At 37.4% G+C, this 22,499-nt stretch overlaps 1 protein-coding gene and 1 pseudogene across 1 annotated transcript; one reads left to right on the forward strand and one right to left on the reverse strand.

The window, feature by feature from the left end:
- Nucleotides 1-2,553: 2,553 nt before the first annotated feature.
- Nucleotides 2,554-3,397, reverse strand: LOC126064009 (olfactory receptor 5F1-like; annotated as a pseudogene).
- Nucleotides 3,398-21,246: 17,849 nt separating this feature from the next.
- On the forward strand, nucleotides 21,247-22,176 carry LOC126063784 (olfactory receptor 10AG1-like). Its single transcript, XM_049862167.1, has one exon. The coding sequence runs from the start codon at nucleotides 21,277-21,279 to the stop codon at nucleotides 22,174-22,176; it is 900 nt and encodes a 299-aa protein (XP_049718124.1). The 5' UTR covers nucleotides 21,247-21,276.
- Nucleotides 22,177-22,499: the final 323 nt, after the last annotated feature.

Below are 22,499 nucleotides of genomic sequence, written 5' to 3' on the forward strand. Positions count from 1 at the left end.
TGGCTGCTAACCAAAAAGGTAGGCAGTTCAAATCCACCAGGTGCTCCTTGGCAACTCTATGGGGAAGTTCTACTCTGTCCTATAGGGTCGCTATGAATCAGAATCGACTCGACAGCAATGGGTTTGGTTTTTTGGTTTTATTTAACATATATTCTATATTTTCAGTACAGCTATTACATCATTTGTGAATTCCTGTTTTACAGATTAAATATTCTCAGATTAACTCAACCACTTCTAATTTGACTTTTTTCTAGACACCTGGCCAATTTGGGAAATACCTTCTTAACATAGTAGTGTTTATGTCCGTCCTCTGAAACATCTTGCTATCAATTAACACACCGTCGTTGGTTTTATTTGGCCAGTGTGATTTTAAATGGAATCATTATTTCAATTAACTAGGGCATTGGACTAATTTTATGATGAGAAGCATGACTTCCCATATTTAATAAAACCATACAAAGTATGCTGTGCATGCTGTTTGACATTTAATTAAGTGAATCAAAAAAAATTTATACATTAATATTATATCATTTGCACACATTTATTTTCCATCAAAATATGGAACGTTATCTCTTAATAACATTACCTTATTGTTTTTGGTCTATTATTTGCATCCATGTGATTCTTGAATTCCTTTATTTCTTCACTTTTTCAGCTTTGTAACATTTCCACGTTTTATAAACGGGTCTCTATTTTGGCCTCACCTAATTACTAATTAATATCCTGAGCAGAACCTAACCTAGTGGCAAGATTTCAAATTCCCTTAATTAACAAATTCATTGTTCCAAAAAATTGAGCAAAGACAAAACATTAATTGATAACTGTACATATTCGGGAAGGGTGTAACATCAAATAGCCAAGTGAAAATGAAAAAGACTGGGAAATAAAAATTAAAACAAAAACAAAAAACAGAGATACTATAGCAAAGAGACAAAAAAGTATTACCTTTCATTAAAGAGGATTTAATAAATGTTGTCAAATGTTAAGGAATGAGTCAGATGAAGAAATCACATTGTATCTAATAGCTAGCATTTCTGGTTGCTTTTAAAGTTTTTTGAGTTAGAGAAAATATTTTTTTTCCACATAAATACATTGGGCAATAAACAAGGGCATGTGAGAACAAAAAAAAACATTTTACTACAAGTAACTATGAGTTTGAGAAAGTACCAAAATTTACATAAAACACAAATACAATGAATTGAAATGGACTCAGCATCACAAAGCAGTGCCAGCTTCCAAAGTTGGCAATATCTGTAGACTTTGTAAATGAGATTAATCAGATCGAGGACAGCTGAATTACATAGCAGAGAACATGGTTTAAATGAAGATGTGCTGAAAACCTCAAACTTCAGCATAACGTTATCTCATCTCCAAAACATTGTTTCTAACCTTAAATTTTACACGGGAAGGAATATAAATTTGCTATTTAATGCCCAATATTGTGATCGATGTTTGATTCCCTTAAAACAAATGTTGTAAAACCTTGATGCTTTACTCCATGTCAGTAGTGCTTAACATTAATATTGAGATAGATTTCAATTGTTCTTTATTGACAATTGAGAGAATATCTCTATGAAGAGGAAACTCATGAACCTACTAAAGAATATGGGTCAGGTTCATCCACTGAAGATTGATCTACCTCCTTAAAAGTGTGCGTCTCTCGAACTCTTTGTAGCAGCTGAGTGTGTTGTATGTGCTCGTTTGTTCGTTTTGCTTTTGTTTTTGCTGTGTGTGTGTGTGTGTGTGCACCTGAATACTTGTGCATGTGTGAGTTCAGAAGAGATAAAGGGGAAAAAGGATTTAAAAAATTTTGAGGAGAAGGGTAAGGAACCCAAGGAGTGCTGTAATACATTCAAATCAGTCAGCAGTGTTCTTGACAGAAAGTTTTTGTATAAACTCTTGTTTATTCTTTAAGAAGCGTATGTGTGTATGGATAGGGAGAGAGAGATAAAAAATCAGAAGTTTAGAGTGGTAATAAAACTATGGCCCTGAAGTTTAACTTAAGCATCCCCTCCATGATATATATCAATTAAAAAGGAAAATCCATTATTACTTCAAAGCATTTATGAAATGTAAGTTATATAGCTAATTTTTATCTTATCTTAGAAGTGGTAAAAAGAGATTGAATGGATGGTCGAAAATATTCTACATGATTAGCTCCATGTGATATTGTGACTTTTGTGTCTGAATATTTAATCTTCTTTTTCCACAGCCAAGAGTTCATTATAAATAAACTTTATTTTTAAAGACCCAGTGAGAACATAGAGTGATTATAACATGAACATTCCATGTTACAGTATTAGTCTTCTAATGAATCTTATCCCTAATCAGATACAGATACTTGAGTATTAACCCAATGTGTTTACTCTGAAAATATTCTAATGGAAACCTTATGTTTGAACTAGGCTTTGAAAGTTAATTACTCTATTTAGTTCAGAAAATAAACCAGGCAATGACAGAAATGAAAGATGCTTTTCCTGGTAATCACATTCCACAAAGCCTTCTTTACTTCCTTATTCCTGAGGCTGTAGATCAGAAGGTTCAGCATGGGAATCACCACTGTGTAGAACACGGAAGCCACTTCATCCTGACTCAGGCAGTAGCTAGAACTGGGTCTCAGATAAGTATAGATGACAGTTGCATAGAACAGAATTATAGCAGTCAAGTGGGAGGCACAAGTTGAGAATGCTTTGCGCCTCCCCTCCCCTGAATGCATACGAAAGATGGTGAAGAGAATATAGGAGTAGGTAGTAAGGATGACCAGCAGAGTTCCAACCATATTCACACCAGCAAAAGTGGAAATGATGCTTTCATTCAGGCGTGTGTCAGAACAAGAGAGCTTAAAAAGAGGGGGGGTGTCACAGAAGAAGTGATGGATGATATTGGAACCACAGAATGGTAAGCTGCTTACATAACTTGTGTTAACCATGGAGTTCAGCAATCCTGCTGTAAATGCCCCAGCTGCCATTTTAAGGCAGACTGTCCTGGACATGATTAAGGAGTAAAGGAGTGGGTTACATATGGCCACATAGCGGTCATAGGCCATTAACCCAAAGAGGATGCATTCAGTTGTTGCCAGGGCAATAAAGAAATACATCTGCAGGAAGCAGCCAGCAAAGGAGATGGTTTTCTTCTCAGACAATAGATCTACCAGCATCTTTGGGGTGATGGTGGACGAGTAGCAAACATCCACAAAGGACAAGTTAGCCAGGAAGAAATACATGGGTGTGTGAAGTCGAGAGTCCACCCTGATTAGCAGGATCATCCCCACATTCCCCAGGACTGTGAGTATGTAAATCACAACAAAGAGCAAAAAGAGGGTGATCTGTAGCTCCAGGGTGTCTGCTAATCCCAGCAGGATGAACTCAGTCAGTGAGGCACAGTTTTTTCTGGTCATTTGTTACAAATATGATTTGTTTAAACTTTGTATTATGTTTAAATCGTTTCCTCTGCAAAACTTTGTAGGAAGAAGTAGAAATGCTAATGAAGACATTCACGCATGGTGGAAAAAAATAACCTAGGGTAATATAGTATAGTAGATGGAATTAATGAAATGAGAGAAAACAAATAGAGGACAAATGGAAAAGGCATTTGATTTTAATAAGCAATTATCTGTAATGAATCTGGGTTGTAGGCCTTCAAAATCACTTCTCTAAGTCCCCAGATTCCTGCTGTGTTTTTGAAAATGCAACATGTATTTTACTCATTCCTTTATACCAGCCTACAATCAAATGCAAAGGATAAAAATATTCTTGCTGAAGTCTCTCCAATTCTCTGAACAACTACATGGACTTAATTAAAGGATAATATTTTCTATTCCTTAAAACTACTCTGTGCAATATTTTCCAAAATTCATGCATTGCCTCTAGAAATAGCTTTTGTGTAACCCTAAGCAGCAAAAGAATGACACTCTCAGCTAAGTGATATTTTAACATTCTTTATATAGTCATGAAAAACCTTGCAATTTTGAAATGTGAGCCAAATTGTTTTTCTATTTAGAAGGCTGGTCCAAATATCAAATTTGTGTCAGGTAGCAACAGTCATGGTATCTCCCCATCCCAGTGAATGACATCACCAGATCCTTTGAACTTCCTTCCCAGATAGTGTCTCACCTGTGTAGTTTATCATTTTCTTTAATATTAGGAGTTCTTAGGTAGGGGTGAAAACATAAAAAGATGAAAAACTTCATTTTTAGAAAATGCTGTATAATGTTAAATTACCACTTTGAGTTTCTTTCTGAGTAAATACATGGTGAGACATTTTATTTTGTTTTATCTCAGGGGAACTGGGGAACTGTGGGGGTTGTCTGTAGGTATTAATTGTGGTATCAATTCTCCACAGGCAGAAACTCTAGTCTCAAAGAAAATATGACACTGAACACATGCAAGTGTACTTCAAAGCTGTTGGGGTTCCAAGTTATGTGGAGCTTGCATCATAAGGTGGTCTCTGATCTCTGTGTAATTTTAAAGCCTTCACCAAAGTCAGATTAAATAATGTTAATTAATTAATCATATTGCCTCATTTTTGGTATTTTTAGATTATTTCAAATAAACAGCAAAATACCAAATTTGTATCTTCCCCACAGTTAGTGTTTCTGTATGTGAGTTCTTTAATAAACATATTTATATTGACTGCTTTGAAGTCTTTTGTCTATTAAGTCCAACATCTGAGCTCTCACGCAGGCAGTTTTGTTGTCTCCTTGTTTCCTGTGTATGGTTCCCACTAATCTGTTTCTTTGCATGCTTTAACATTTTTTACTGAACACTGGACACTTTATTTATTTACTTACATATATATATATATATATAGTATTTTAGATGAAGATTCACAGTACAAACTAGCTTCTCATTAAACAATTAGTGCACATATTGTTTTGTGACATTGGTTACCAACTCCACGACATGTCAACACTCTCCCTCCTCAACCTTCGGCTCCCTGTGACCAGCTTTCCTGTTCCTCCTACCTTCTAGTCCTTGCCCCTAGGCTGGTGTGTCCCTTTAGTTTCATTTTGTTTTATGAGCCTGTGTAATCTTTGGATGAAGGGTGGACCTCAGAAGTGACTTCATTACTGAACTAAAAGAGCATCTAGGGGCCATATTCTCAGGGTTTCTCCAGTCTCAGTCAGGCCAGAAAGTTTGATCTTTTTTTGTGAGTTAGATTTTTGTTCTCCATTTTTCTCCAGCTCTGTTTGGGCCCCTCTATTGTGATCCCTGTCAGAGCAGTCAGTAGTGGCAGCTTGGCACCGTCTAGGTGTGCTGGACTCAGTTTGGTGGAGGCTGTGGTGGTTGTGGTTCCTTAGTCTTTGGACTAATATTTCCTGTGTGTCTTTGGTTTTCTTCATTCCCCCTTGCTCCAGATGGGGTGAGACCAGTGAATTATCTTTGATGGCTGCTCAGAAGCTTTTAAGACCCAAAGTAGAATTCAGAATGTTTTCTTTATAAATAATTTTATGGCAATTGAGATACTTGTTCCTGAGACTATGGTCTCCACAGCCCTCAGGTCAGTAATTTGATTTCTCAGGGAGTTTGGATGTGTCTATGGAGCTTCCACAACCTTTCCTTGGACAAGGAGTGCTGGCTTCCCCAGTATTGTGTAATATCTTACCCTTCACCAAAGTTACCACTTATCCATTGTCTATTTAGTGATTTTCCATTCTCACCCCCCCCCCCATGTAACCACAAAAGATTGTTTCTTTTTGCGTGGAAATCTTTTCATGAGTTTTTATGGTAGTGGTTTCATATATTTGTCCTTTTTTCATTGACTTATTTCACTTAGCATAATGCCCTCCAGGTTCATCCATGTTGTGAGATGCTTCACAAATTCATCGTTGTTCTTTATTGTTGTGTAATACTCCATTTTGTGTATGTACCATAGTTTGTTTATCCTTTCATCCATTGATGGATGTCTAGGTTGTTTTCATCTTTTTGCTATTGGGAACAATGCTGTAATGAACATGGGCATGCAGATGTCTATTCATGTGACAGCTTTTATTTCTCTAGGATATATTCCCAGGAGTGGGATTGCTGGATCACATGATATTTGTATTTCTAGCTTTCTAAGGAAGCTCCATATCATTCTCCAAAATGGTTGTACCCTTTTGTATTTTGTATTCCCAATAGCACTGCATAAGAGTTCAAATCTCCCTGCAACCTTTCCAACATTTATTATTTTCTGTTTTTTTATTATTATTATTATTATTATTATTCATGCCAGTAATGCCAGGGTGAGATGATATCTCATTGAGGTTTTGATTTGCATTTCTCTAATGGCTAGTGAATTCGAACATTTCCTAATGGAACACTGGACATTTTAGATAATATGTTGTAACAGCTGTGGATACTTGCCCCTCCTAGGGCTTACTAGTTTGGCTTGCTTGTCTATTATTGGTGACTTTGTTGGAGTATATTATTGAAACCTATTTTCCCTTCATTATGAAGCCTGTGGTGTTGCTCCTCAGAGGGCATAACCAAGGCATATGTGCAGTTACCCTGGCACGGTGGTTGTCAGGACTTTCTTTGACTATCTTTCCCTGAACTCTCGGTTAAGTTGTTGGCCAATCTGTCCATCAGTTTCAACTGCTAGACTTCACTAATTACCAACTGATTGCTCTGTTGTTTTTTAGCAATGCCCTGAGACACAAATTTCTCCACAATTTAATTTGGCCCCCTTTGCAGGGGTAGTTATTGAGGTCAGTCTTTGAGATTGAACCGAATCCAGAACAACTCTGCTTAATTATATCTTTCCCTGAATTTGTCTGGTAAACTAGCTGCCTTGTTGTTTACCTGTTGCTTTCATGCTTACCTCCAGAATCTCTTTTATTTCTGATAACACTCTCAGGAATGCACTTCCCTCACATTCTATTCCTAATAAATCCAATTCCTTTGAGGAGAGCTTTGGAGTTTCCTGTTCTTACAGTCTGTCTTTCTCTCTGGGCAAGAAAGAGAGTTCCCACCTTGGAGAAGAGGCAACAGTACACTTCTTCTAGAGTGACATCCCTGCTTTACAACCATGATGCTGAGCTGGGATGGCAGCCTCTCTTCTTCTAATCTTTCCTCACCCAGTGTGGAACCTCCACCTTAAAAGTCAACTGGGAAAGGTGTTTGAATCCTCAGTATTTTTGATCCATCAAGCCTGGAATAGAGTTTCTACCTTGTAAGTGTCGGTTGGCTGGAGAGAAGAAGGTAGTCCCTGACTTCTTGGACTCACTCATCTAGAATTTAGTCTCTGCAACATGTAGCTGGTGAGAATAAAAAGTGGTGGCAGTCTGTCACTTCTGGGGAGATACCATTGGCCTTGTCTGGGAGTTGAGTAGGGAGAGAGTCCAATATTCATGACCACACTTACCAAAATTAGAGCTTCTATCACGAACAGTTGGAAGAGAGGAAGGCAAGGAGTGGCTCACGGCTCACAAACCACAAACTTTCACTGTTTTTACCAAGGTAGAGTAGATATTTTTCCTGAATAAACATTTGCTCATTTGCTTTGTGCTCTTTGGGTAATTTACAGAGACTTTAAATGGTTGTGATTTTGTAATTCCATCAGTTATTGTGTTTTGCTGGGGACCAGGTCTGTGGAGCTTCTCAAGCTATCATTCTAGAATGAGACCCTCTGACTTGCAATTAACTTCATTAATTCAGTGTATTTGAGGGAGGCTGCAGGAGAAAGACATGGCAGTCTGCTTCCATAAAGGTTACAGCCTTGGAAACCCTATGGGGCTGTTCTACTCTGTCCTATAGGGTCACTATGAGTCAGAATCAACTCAACAGCAATGGGCTTTATCTGTGTTAAGTCCAGGAGTCCCTGAGTGTCAAAAAAAGATTAAGTGCTCAACTACTAGCCAAAAGTTGAGTGATTCAAACCCACCTAAAGGCAACTCAGAAGATAGGACTAGTGTTCTGCTTCCAAAAGGTCACAACCTGGAAAACCCTATAGAGTAGTTCTACTCAGCAGACATGAAATTTCCATGAGTTAGAATTAACTCATCAGCACTAACAACAACAACATATTAAGTCCGTATCTGCAGTGTGAGAGTAGAATGAGAGCTGAGATTTCAAGCCAATAGGAAAAATAATCTTTCATTTTTCTATGGAACTTGAGCTTCAAAGAGCTGAGTTCCATTTGTTGACCTATACAATAGGCAATGCATTTTCAAGCTAAGAAAAGATATTTACTGTCACCAGGAGCTTAGAACTTACTTAAAGATATTTCAGTCTACTTAGTTTTTTTTTTTTTTTTTTTTAGACAAAGGGTTACATATAATAATTGACGTATAACTAGGCAATGGGACAATTGTATATAAAAAAAAAATTACATTAAGTGTGAGAAGGCAGACTCAATTACCAAAGAATAAAAGAAATAAAAAACACACAACAAAAAATGCTTGACTATACACTGTAACCAAAAAAAAAAAAAAAAAGACTTTTTCATTTGAATCAATAAATGGCAGTCAAGGATGAACCCAAGTGAATTGGCAAATGAAGTTAATAAAGTTCTGTTGGCTGCCTTTAGAAAAAAAAAAATGCATTCCAAATTCAAAATTACATATGAAATGCTGAAAGAGGAAATAACTCACAATTAATTGCCTACTTCCAAATAAGCTAACAAGTACCACAGACAGGTGGGGTCATAGTGAGTAATAAGAGCAGAAAGATGTGTTGATGCAAATAGTGAGGTGACAACTAGTGAGAAGGTTTATAAATATCTGAGGATAGACTATACTCTTTTCAAGTGAAAGACACAAAAGCCTGATCCCTATGACAGTAGTATGATATTAAGAATACTAGCATTAGAGTCAGACAGTTTTAATCCTAGCAATAAATTATGTGAAACATCGCTAGCAATAAACTAAATATATCCAGAGTTTCTGCAAACAACATAAACCCCAAACTAAATATATCCTCAACTTTACTTTTTTCATCCAGAACCTCTAATACCTGTAATCACTAAAATATCACACTATGAAAGTGGCTGTGGACACAGAGGGAGTCAGAGAGGACAGAGACAGCAGACATTAATGCCATGATTAAAATAACTTTTGCAAAATTTACAAAATATGTAAGTATGTGAATACTATGGTACCTCCCAGGCAACTTGGAAAGGACTTGGGCAAGAAAGGCACCTTGAAGTGTAAGCTCATTATCTTCATAGTACATCTCTCTCAAACCATGTATCTTACATATATTTAATATAAACAGATATAACTATAACCCTTGGTTAAATGAGCAAACAATCAAAAAGAATCAACATAAATGAAACAACAAAAAACGAACCCAAGTTGTGCCATATTGTGTTTTCCAATGTTGGTTACAACATCATCTCTCACTCCACGTGCTATGCTGCAAAGTGACATTTTCACCACTTTGTTAAGAAACATGGTCTGTCTCTCCCCCCGCCCCCCGCCCCGGCCTCTGAGTGGACTTCTGATTCACTTTTTTAAAGAATGGAATGCAATAGAAGTAACTTTGCATGACTTCCAAGGGTAGGCCAGGAAGACTATACAGCTTCCACACTGTGTGCTAAGACACTTGTTTCGGGAGCCCGGAGCTGCTATGTATGATGTTTCAACTCCCTCAGGCTCCCATGTTGTGTATAACCTAGTTACATGGAGAGGCCATGTATAGTTGCTTTGGTCCACATGCAATAACCAACATACAGTCCTGTGAGTGATGCCTTCAGATGGTGCCAGTCCTCAGTAATCCAATTATTCCCAACCTTCTGGTCTTTCTAGCTGGGGCTCCACTGTCTAGTAGAGATGGCCCATTCCTGTTGTCATTCAATTCCTAGCCCACAGAATCTGTGAGCTTCACAAAGTTGTTCTTCTAAACCTCTAACTTTTGGAGTAATTTTATGTGTAGCCATAGCAGCTGAACCATAAGCCAGTAACTCCCTTGGGTGTTCAGATGGAAAGAGTTACTCCTTTTTTTTTTTTTTTTTTCTATCTTGTTGAGGAAAAATTAGTTATATTGAGTATGTTTATATAGCCACAACTGAATGTTATGGATGATTTAATGTAATTTTAAGACTATTTTGAAAATGCACAACTTTCACCTTATGGGCAGATTTTAGAATTTGTAACTTAATGCTTGCACAAGTACATGACTCCATTGTAAGCTGAAACCAGTGTAATAAAAATCATGCTCAGGAAATAATCTGAAATTAACTTAATAGACATGTAAGAATTGTTTGTAATTTAAATATTATCTATGCTTTATTGGGGCCCTGGTGGCATAGTGGTTCAGAGCTCGGCTGCTAACTTGCTAACTAAATGGTTGGCAATTTGAGTCCACCAATTGCTCCTTGGAAACCCTGTGGGGTAGTTCTATTCTGCCCTGTAGGGTCACTATGATTCAGAATCTACTCAATGGCAACGGATTATGGGTCTGCTATACTTTTCATACTAGGGAAATCATGATACTCAATGATTTGGGTTAATAAAAATTAGTGTGTTTAGTTTGAAATTTTAAAAATATTACTGAAAGACTAATACCGTCATGTGTCTCTTAAACATCCATGATAAGTTCTGTGAAATAGAATTTTATGTGATTTGGACATTGTGCAAACATCATATTATATACAGGCAGTCCTTGGATTAAGAATGAGTTCTCTTCCAAAGTCTGTCTTTAAGTCAAGTGTGTACATAAGTCAGAACAGGTATGGTTTGTGTCTAATGTCAGCCAAACGTTTGTATTAGTATATAGTATATATTTATGCATAAAAAATAAATACTTCCAAATGCTCTAAAGCATGTTAAATATAATAATAATAATAACATTTTGATGTTCATCAAAAGTAACACTCATTTTGTTTATTATCAACCATTGTATGTACCTTGACTTTTTACTATAATGGGCTTTATGGGGGTGGGTTTGTAACTATGGGTTATACGTAAGTTGAACATTGATAACCCAGGGATGATATAAAGTATAGTACAGTATACACACAAGTCAGTAAAATGGGCATTTATTATGATTATCAAGACATATGTATTATAGGTTGTATATAGGTTTTATACCACTGTAAGCCTGGCAGCCTAATCATTTTGTATACAAAGAACATGAGATACACATGTTGCAGGCAGGAAGGTGTTGTGTTCCCTATGTCCAGTAATGTCTACCAAGTCCCATTTTCTGATGGAGATTTCTGAACTCTACTACAACCTTGTAGGGCCACAGACTTACATGCAGTCGAATGTTACCTGAAAGGGTGTTATGCAGCACATGGCTGTATTAACTTTGTACTTCTTTTAAGTGGAGGGCTCACTGAACAAAGACGATTATAGTCAGGTCCCAAGAAAACAAATTCTGAATGAGCACACTGGGAATTAATGAGTGCTTACAGTCTTTTTTTTTTTTTCTTCCACCTTCATTCTGAACTAAGGTAGTTAGTTATCAAGAGGCAGTTACCAAAAGCATCTATGCAAGGATCTATATCAATTCAAGTAGATAATTTCAAGAGAGTCTTGGGTGTTTGACAGATGCTCAATTTGAACATGTGGTTTTTAAGAAAACATTGAAGAACATTATCTATTGAAGATGCTGTCACTATATTACATGCAACGGCCCTCACATATATGAGCTTAGTAGGTTTATGACCCAGAGATAAAAACAAGGGCATAAAAAACAGCAAACTTCTTTTGAAAAGCCTACTGCAGAAAGCATGGATGGAAATAGATTTTAGCTGTTTTCAAGAAAATTTATTATGTTACAAAACCGAGTGCTGTTCAGGTAGGTAACTAAACTATAAGGCTTTGGTAGAGGAGAGTTTAGGTGTGGCACCATCCATGGAAAAATGCCAGTCACTTTTTTAAATCCATCAGGTGAAGACTATACTCTAAATTATGCTATTTCACAGTTGGTATCTAATCAATAGCAAATCTTTAGCTCTGTATCCTCAGTTTCCCCAGTTAGGCCAGAAGGTTCTTGATTAGCAAAACTCTAACATTTTTTCATTCCAAGAAAGGATGAGATGCTCTTCCAGACAGCTAAGGACTAATAATTAACAATAATGAAAATGCATTTACAAATAATCAAAACAAAATCATATCAAATGCCAGGTTTTCCAGTGGAAGAACTTAACTAAATGTAGAGGTTCTTCAATCTTCATTCACCCAAAATAATGCTTCAAAAAATTAACAAACATACAAACAAGTAAGTTACCATCAAGTCAGTTCCAACTCATAGCAACCCTACAGGACAGAGTAGAACTGCCCCATAGGGCTTCCGAGGAGCAGCTGGTGTATTCGAATGGCTGACGTCTGGATTAGCTGCCAAGTTCGTAAACACTGCACCACAAGGGCTCCCTCTTAGCTAGTAAAAAAAAAAGCAAGGACAAATTCAAGTCTAAATGGAAACTAAATAATCGATTTTAAAAACACTAAAAATAAACATTTATTTGTTTCATATATATATATATATATATATATATCCAAGAGTTTGTGCCTATGCATATGTATGTACATATATATATATATTTTTTTTCCCCCCTGACTGGTGCCTTGTTTTTGCAGCAATTTTTTACTCAATCTTCTGGCCTACTCCTCCTTCTGGTAATATTGATTGGCTGTCTGGCCTTCAGTGGTTTCTCTTGTTGCTTTAACTGCCTCTGAGAACTAGGCATCTGATCTCTGTGGGTTCTCCTCTATCCAGGACCCATTTGGGAGCAACATCTTTTGCCAGTGTCATGCACTGTGACTCACATTACAACTACTAGAATTCAAGGCCCTCAACAACATCCTGACATTCAAGTTTGTGCCAGGAAAGAAAGAGAAGACCAAAATGGATGTCAGAAGAGACTCTAAAACCTGCTTTTGAATGTCGACTAGCTAAAGCAAAAGGAAGAAATGATGAAGAAAAAAAGCTGAACAGGATATTTCAAAGGGCAGCTGGAGAAGACAAAGTAAAGTATTACAATGACATGAGCAAAGACCTAGAGATAGAAAACCAAAGGGAAGAACACGCTCAGCATTTCTCAAGCTAAAGAACTGAAGAAAAAAATTCAAAACTTGAGTTGCAATATTGAAGGATTCTATGGGGAAAATATTAAATAATGCATGGAGGATCAATAGAAGATGGAAGGAATACACAGAGTCACTACACCAGAAAGAATTAGACATTTAACCATTTCAGGAGGTAGCATATGATCAGGAACTGATGGTACCGAAAGGTAGAAGTTCAAGCTGCACTGAAGACATTGACGAAAAATAAGGCTCCAGGAATTGACAGAATACCAATTGAGATGATTCAACAAACAGATGCAGTGCTTGAAGTGCACACTCATCTATCCCAAGAAAATTGGAAGACAGCAACCTGGTCAACCTACTGGAAGAGATCCGTATGTATGTCTCTTCTCAAGAAAGGTGATCAAACCGAATGTGGAAATTATCAAACAATATAGTTAATATCACATACAAGTAAATGGAAAAAAGAGTGAAGTTGTCAAGGATTTCATTCTACTTGAATCCACAATCAAGGCTCTTAGAAGCAGCAGTCAAGAAATCAAAAGACCCATTGCATTCAGCAAATTACTGCAAAATACCTATTTAAAGTGTTATAAAGCAAAAATGTCACCTCGAAGACTAAGGTGTGCCTGACTCAAGTCATGGTGTTTTCAATTGCCTCATATACATGCAAAAGTTGGATGAAGAGTAAGGAAGACTGAAGAGGAATTGATGCCTTTGAATTGTGGTGCTGGTGAAGAATATTGAATATACCATGGACTGCCAAATGAATGAACAAATCTTAGAAGAAGTACAAAGAGGATGTTCCTTAGAAGCAAGGATGGTGAGACTATGACTCATATAGTTTGGACATGTTCTCGGGAGGGATCAGTCCTTGGAGAAGGACATCATGCTTGGTAGAGTGTCAGGGAAAAAGAGGAAGACCCTTAATGAGATGAGTGGATACAGTGGCTGCAACAATGGGCTCAAGCACTAGGATTGTAAGTATGGCACAGAACTGAGCAGTGTTTCCTTCTGTTGTACACAGGGTGGCTATGAGTCGGTACCAACTCCATGGCACCTAACAAGAACAACATGAGGTAGTACTCTCTCTCAATTCTTTCACTATAATTATATTTGGAGGTGATAGGTATTCCCAGTGTCTGACTTTCAATGACTGGGACAAAGCATCCCCTGTCCCTACTCCATGACCAGAGAGACAGAATTAATCACTGATTGACAGAATAAGGGCTTGTATTATTTCACTTCAGATAGCGTGTTCCCACTTTCACCACTTGCTTTAGGGCTAACAGTCCTGGTGGCCCAATGGTTAAGTGATCAGTTGCTAACTGAAAGTTTGTTGGTTCAAATCAACCCAGTGGCTGCGCGGGAGAAAGACCTGGTGAGCTGCTCCATACGCTGCCACTTGGGGTCCCTCTGTGTTATTTCTGAGGGCACCTAACTACAACAGTTATTAGGCAGCAGGCGCCAATGAGAACCTTAGTGCTAACCTATTGTGTAATACACCGTTTGTCAGTAAGACTGTGACTACAGGTCAACACAGATTTATGTGGTGCCCAATGATCTACATAAGAAAAGAATACCTAAGTGTATACTCCTCATAGGGAGAATTTGAGGACAAGGAATAGACTGTGACAGAAGCCTGGGGTCAGAAAACAGAATGTACACATTACATCTTCCCTTGTCCACATTTAATACCACCACGTCAATGGGAGAGAGTCTAACAAATGACTCCTTGATAAAGCTGGGAAATATTACCAACTGAAGCTTTGTTCATTTATGGAAGAGGAAGGGAAACAGGTATATTTTATGTGGTATATGCTACTGCCTCCCAATTTTTTTAACCAAATTACTGCTACTTCATACAACGATTCCCACTTCCAACATTTTCCTTTGGAAGTTTGCTGTGATTTGACTTTGTTTTTGTTAGACATTTACTTTATATTCTACGTGTACCCTCATGATCACCTCCTTACAGTCTGCTCTGTATATTCTATTCCTCTTATTCCTTCTTCTTTCATGTTTTCTTCCATCCTTCTTTGCACAACACTATATATATATATATATATATATATATATATATATATATATATATATATATATATACAGCCTACTATGTGCCAGGCCTGAAGTTATGCATTTTAATTACAGCAGTCTGAAAAAAATCAAGACCCTGCCTTCATAGCCTTTTCAGAATTTCATAATTCTTTCCTCTAATCTCAACCAAAGTAGCATGTTTTCTCTCACCTACAAGTAACCTAGGACCATTAAGAGGTATCTGTCTGTTCTGGGGTGGTACAAATAGTTTGCTGTCAGCTACTAACCAAAAGGTTGATGTTTTGAATCTACCAGATGGCACTTCAGAAGAAAGACTTGGTCATCTACTTCCATAAGATCACAGCCATTGAAAATCTGATGGAGTACAGTTCTACTCTGAACCACACAAAGCTGCCAATCAACTTGATGGAAGTGGGTATCCTAAAACAAAGGGCAGCTACTTAAAGGAGAGTGTTAGATGTTTATATGACACACATTTGGAGCTCTATACTTACAGATTGAGAAAAAAGTTGTCAACGTTGGAAATGTAGATCTCAAAAAAAGATGACCAAAGTTATGCATCTGGGAGAGACCTTCCAGTAAGGAAATTTGTACTAATGAGTGCAAAAAGCTAGAAACCCCTGGAAACAGCACCCTCAGCAGGAAGTAGAAATCAGATCAAAATTTCCCCTGGTATACTATAATATGCCTATAATATATTTTTCACATGTATGAGTGTGAAGTGTTACAGAGCTGTCATGAATAAGGAATGCATTAGTAGCCCCCATGGAGTGGTGGAACATCCTTAGTGCTGTGGTATACAGTGTAACATTGGTGCTTCTGGACCCCGGAATAATAATACTCCATGTAAGGACAATTGTCTTTGACTGCTTCCACTCCTATACCACACAATCCCTGTCTAGGGACACCTCTTGCCAGAGGTCTTTCCTTTTCAAACTTTGTCCCTAAATTTGCATTTGTACATTTAAGCTGGGAACTAGGATGACAAAAATCATGACCTCTGGCATTTTTCTCTTTTAGAAAAGAAGCACAACCTAAGGAAAAATAAGAAAGATGCTTCATCCTATTTTCACATCTTAGAGTAATAAACTCCCTCTCTTGCTTCCCACATTTTTCTACCTTTGGCTAAAAGAAAAATTCACAGAAGCTAACACCCTCTGTGTCAAGGTCCCGTGAAGTACAGCTTCTAGTTCGGCATCCAGCCTGCATTGGGCTCAGCCAGGTGCTCCCGTATGCATCTGTTGGTTGAAACATCTCAGTCGATATTTCCTCAATCCCTGGAGCCTTGTTTTTCACTAATGCCTTCAGTGCAGCTTGAACTTTTTCCCTCACTACCATCAGTTCTTGGAAACGCTAGTGGTGTAGTGCTTCAGTGCTACTGCTGCTAACCCAAGGGTCAGCAGTTCAAACTCACCAGGCGCTCCTTGGGAACTCTACGGGGCAGTTCCACTCTGTCCTATAGGGTCGCTGTGAGTCAGAATTGACGCGACGGCCCTGAGTTTGGTTTCTGGTTTGACCATCAGTTCTTGATCATATGCTGCTACCTCCTGAAATGGCTGAACATCGACCAATTCTTTTTGGTGCAGTGACTTTGTGTATTCCTTCCACCTTATTATTTTTTTATTCCTCCTGCATCATTCAATATTTTGCCCTTGATTCCTTCAAAATTGCAACTGAATGCTTGAATTTTTATTCAGTTCTTTCAGCTTAAGAAATGCTGAGAGGGTTCTTCCCCTTTGGTTTTCTAACTCCAGATCTTTGCACATATCATCACACTACTTTACTTTGTCTTCTCAAGCTGCCCTTTGAGGTCTTCTGTTCAGCTCGTTTCCTCCATCATTTCTTCCATTCCCTTTACTACTCAACTTTCAAGAACAAGTTTCAGAGTCTAGTGTCTTCTGACATCCATTTTAGTCTTTTCTTTCTTTCCTGTCTTTTTAATGGCCTTTTGCTTTCTTCAGGTTTGATGTCATCCCAGAACTTGTCTGCTGTTTGGTCATTAGTGCTCAGTTGTCAAATCTGTTCTTGCTACAGTCTCTAAATTCAGGTGAGACATACTGAAGGTCTTATTTTGGTTTGCATGGACTTGTTTCAATTTTTTTATCAGATTCAACCTGAACTTGCATACGAACAATTGATGATCTGTTCCACAGTCAGCCCCTGGCCTTGTTCTGACCAGTGATATTGAGCTTTTACATCACTTCTTAGCACAGATGTAGTCTGTTGAATTCCTGCTTATTCAGCCTAGTGAGGTCCATTTATATAGCAACCATCTATGTTGCTGAAAAAGGGTATTGTTAAAGAAAACGTTGGTCTTGAAAAATTCTATCATGCCATCTCTGGAGTCATTTCTGTACCCAAGTACATATTTTCCAAATACCAATTCTTCTCCTTTGTTTCCAAATTTTGCATTCCAATTACTGGTAATTATCAATGCATCTTGATTGCAGGTTCAATCAGTTCAACAATGCAGAAGTTGGTAAAAATCCTCAATTTCTTCACCTTTGGCCTTAGAAGTTGGTGCATAAATTTGTGTAACTGTCATATTATCTGATCTTCCTTATAGGCTCATGGATATTATCCTATCACTGACAGCGTTATACTTCAGGATAGTTCTTGAAATTTTCTTTTTGGCAATGAATATGATGCCATTCCTTTTTAATTTTGCATTCCCAGTGTAGTAGGTCTTATGATTGCCTGATTCAAAACAGCCAATTCCTGTCCATTTCATCTCACTAATGCCTATGATACTGATTTTAATATGTTCCATTTCATTTTTGACAATTTCCAATTTTCCTAGATTTTTACCTCTTATATTCCGTGATTCCAATTACTAATGGATGTTTGCACCTGTTCGTTCTCATGCTGAGTCATGCCACATCAGCAAATGAAGGTGCTCAAAGCCTTACTCCATCCACATCATTAAGGTTGATTTTACTTTGAGCAGGCGGCTCTTTCTCAGTTGTATTTTTAGTCCCTTCCAATCTGAGGGGCTCCTATTCTAGCCATGTATCAGGCAATGGCCTTCTGCTATTCATAAGGTTTTTACTGGCCAATTTTTTTCAAAAGAAAACCACCAGATTCTTTAGCCTTGTCTGTCTTAGTCTGGAAGTTCAGCTGAAACCTGTCCACCATGAGCAACCCTGCTGGCATTTGAAATCCTAGTGATATAGCTTCCAGCATCACAGCAACATGCAAGCCACCACAGTACGACAAACTGACAGATGAGTGATGAATAGTCACAGAACTCCAAATCAAGAAGAAACATATTAAATCACAAATAGGTGCAGATTTTTAGCTAATGATTTCAAGCCTGAGAAATTTCATCCCCGTATACACCTAGAGGAAGCTGAAATAGGAAAACGATTATGAGGGGAAAGCTTCTTCATTTTTTATTTTCTGTTTTAAGTAATATTGGTGAAAATTTTTATTTCTGAGGTGACCTGGCACTTTGAATCAGCCAGATACCTTCCATGATGTCTGGGTGGGCATGCTAACATTATTTAAACCATCTGTTTTTGTCAGCAGAAATGCTCTTAATTTCACAAAAGCTAACATAGGAACACAGAGTTTCACTTCAAAAAGGGGCTCTCAGCACCCATTACTGGGAAGAGACCAAGCAAAGCATGCTCATGTGACAAAACATACAGCAGAGTTTCCTAAGGATCCATCTGGATGAATTATGGCAGTAAGATTAAGGAAGGCCAGTTCACATCAATATTCAAGGGTCTGAAATGCAATCGCTAGAAAGATTAACTTTGTCCATAAAATAATGCTAGAAAGTAAGTTGTATTACTCCTCCATGCACTCTCTCCCTAACTGGGACAACGAGTTTGCTTGGGACTGATGCCAAGAAATTGTTGCAAAAAACATCAGATCTATTCAGAGAAAAATATTTTGAAAATAAACCAGAGTTATTGCCAAACAGAAGCATTCTACTCTAAATTAAGTAAATACCCAAGAGAGATTTCCCCCAGGGACAGTACAACTCTTTCCTATTTAAGAGCACTTAGAGTTTGAAAGCAAGCAAAGTCTATTGTGGAATCACAGTGACGTCCACAGGAACAAAGTGTAAATCTTAAAAAAAAAAAAAAAAGTATATGCTATCAAAACACCTAGGCTCTCTTAGACAGCTTTACGTAATCTTCAAAGGTAAGTTATTATTTTGATAGGCTATTTTATGTAAGAATAGTTCTAAATTTGAAGACCAAGATACAACTAATAAAATAGAAAAAACATGGAATTCTGGTTAAAACAATATTTGAAAATGAGTTAATTACTTAACACATGCAGCCCTCTAATTTTCCTAATTATAAATTAAATAAAATTAGATGCTTGGCAAATGATCATAATAACAGCATTTATTATTTACAATAAAAGCACCTATTCTTCAGTTATGGACAGGTTTAGATTGCAAAGACCAGGTCGTTATACAAAAATTGGCATTATGTGGAAATGGAGAGTTTTTTTTTTTTTTTTTCTGTTTTCAGAACATCTCAATTTGTCCTATTTTCTTTAGTTAGAAAATATAAGCATAGAAATACTAACAGCTAAGATTTACTGATGTGCTCATCATTGTGACAAGTCCAATTATGGATTATGCCTCTGTGGAGAAGGATGCTTGGAAGAGACAAAGCTGGATAAAGCTGGCTTGGGGCTGTGTGACTGGAGGGCCCATGGCTTAACCAATTCACCTTCCTCATCCGGAAACCCTGGTGGTGTAGTGGTTGAGATCTATGGCTGCTTACCAAAAGGCAGGCAGTTCAAATCTCCCAGGCACTCCTTGGAAACCCTATGGAGCAGTTCTACTCTGTAATGTAGGGTTGATATGTGTTGGAATCCACTCAATGGCATTGGTTTGGAGTGTTGCATCAGAGCTTCCATCATGAAGCTGCCTCTAGGGCTCCATTCACACCCTGCAAGCCCTCAACGAGGTGGGTTGGAACAGTGGCTACAACAATGGGCTCAAGCATAACAAAGATTGTGAGGATGGTGCAGGACCAGGCAGGGTTTTGTTCTGTGGTACATTGGGTTGCTATGAGCCGGAACCAACTCGATAGCACCTAACAACGACAACAAAAGTGCTAATAAAGTAACATGAGGGAATGCTTGTTTGATCACCTTCACGTTGAAAGTTAAGTCAAAATCATCAGCTGACGTGGTGGAGTAGGGGGTAGTAGATTTGAGGAGAGAAGGAAATGCATGAATAATTATTTGAAATGCTGGAAAGTAAATATTAAACAATCATGATGTGAATTGTCAAGTAATGTCCTGTCGGTGACTGTTTGATACCTGTCTGAGGGCAATAACAGAAAGTGAAGCAAGGCAGTTGTGTTTTTCTCAGGTCTCATTCACATGCTCAGTGCTTATGCAGGGCCAGAGTAAATGATAACTGGGTGTAATCAGAGTTATGCTTTTATAAATGAAAATTATGATGAAGGGGTGGGGGAGAGAGGGAGTTAGATTTGGTTGCAAGAAAATTATATGACAGTGTAAAGTAGAATCTTAGGTGGGTAGAGAGTGAAAAAAAATATTGTGAAGAGTGAGTCATATTTCTTGATTAAATTAAAGGTTAACATTTATCATAAACTGAATAGGTGCGTTAAATGATAATGTTACTGAACAGCATCCTGAGCTTCATGTTTTTTTATATTTTGTATTAGCAAAGGAAGAGATACAAAAATAGAAAACTAATAATGCTCACATTTATTCCCTCAGTAACAAAGGAGTGGTTTAAGAAACCAAGTCTTATAATATACAGGAGAAGTCTTAAAATTAACTTTGAATGAAAAATTAAGTGAAAAAAAAATTACCAAAATGTTTTGACTTGAGAAAAGTTGATTAGGTATGTTTACAGAGAAAAAATCCAAGAACTGAGACTAAACAAGAGACAGACACTCTCATTGAGGTAAAATAATCAGAGCTTTTTCCTGAAGAATAAGCTCTAACTAACAGTGTATACGTCTCAATTTCTCTAGTACCATTAAAATATAAGTTTAATAAAATATACCAGGATTTTATTCGTTAAGTTGGTTTTAATAGCATCTCAAATCATTGCTGAGGTTTCAGGTGACATTCTCTAGAAATGGAGCATGGTGATTGGGGAATTAATTAATTAATTATGTAGGTTTATACAAGTACCGATCCAATTAACAGAAATCAAAGTGCTTTTCAAAATAGTGAATAAATTAACCATCTTAAATTTATCATATACACAGATGGAAAGCAAATTAAAAGCAGAAGAATCAAATAACGCTACAATTATGGAGTTTGTTCTCATCGGGTTCTCTGATGTACCCAGTCTACAGTGGATACTCTTTGGGATATTTTTCATCATGTATTTAATTATTTTGTTGGGCAATAGCATCATAATACTGATAACAAGAATTGACCCTACTCTCCAGAATCCCATGTATTTTTTTCTTGCCAATTTTTCCTTCTTGGAAATATGTTATATAACAGTCACTGTCCCAAGAATGCTCAGAGACATTTGGACCCAGAAAAGAAATATTTCCTTTTTGGCTTGTGCTACACAAATGTGTTTTGTGCTTATGTTTGGAGGCACAGAGTGTTTGGTTCTGACAGTGATGGCCTATGACCGCTATGTGGCCGTTTGTAACCCTTTGAAATATCCTATAATCATGAGCCACAAAGTTTGTATCCAGTTAGTGGCTGGCTCCTGGATCAGTGGAATTCCAATTGAAATTGGGCAAACATGCCAGATTTTCTCTCGCTCATTTTGTGGGTCTAACACAATTAATCATTTCTACTGTGACATCCCCCAAATACTCAAGCTTGCTTGTGGGGACACATTTGTGGATCAGATGGTGGTCTATACATTGATTGTGATGTTTTTAATGGTCCCATTTCTGCTGATTGTTGCTTCCTATGGCAAAATTATCTCCAGTATTCTGAAATCGTCCTCAGCCAAAGGGAGGGCCAAAGCCTTCTCCACCTGTTCTTCTCACCTGACAGTTATAATCTTATTCTATGGAACAGCGGCTATCAATTATTTACAGCCCGAATCAAATCAATCTGAAGGACTGGGGAAACTGCTCTCTGTTTTCTATACCATTTTGACACCGGTGATGAATCCCATCATATACAGTTTGAGGAACAAAAGTGTTACGGTGGCATTGAAGAGATTACTACCGAATTATTAACATGAGGGAATTACAGAAATTATAGAAACAATGTGCTTATGTTTTTGTCATAGATACAATTGGAAAATCTTCTAATTTTGTTTCTACATTCTGAAATAGAGATAGTTAACAATGTGCTAACAATCTCACATTGTCAAGGTACCTTTGTTTCATAGAATTAACTACTTCTGTGTAATCAAACCACAAATTAACTGAAGTTCAACAATATAATCTTTAAGATCGATCTTTCCTCTGACTGTGAACAAGTGAGGTAAGAGATTGAATAATACAAGATATAATTGTTTGCATAGTTAGGAATTAGGGTCATGCTCTGTGATACTTTT

The sequence above is a fragment of the Elephas maximus genome, chromosome 20 (genome assembly GCF_024166365.1).
Source record: "Elephas maximus indicus isolate mEleMax1 chromosome 20, mEleMax1 primary haplotype, whole genome shotgun sequence".
Taxonomy (NCBI): domain Eukaryota; kingdom Metazoa; phylum Chordata; class Mammalia; order Proboscidea; family Elephantidae; genus Elephas; species Elephas maximus.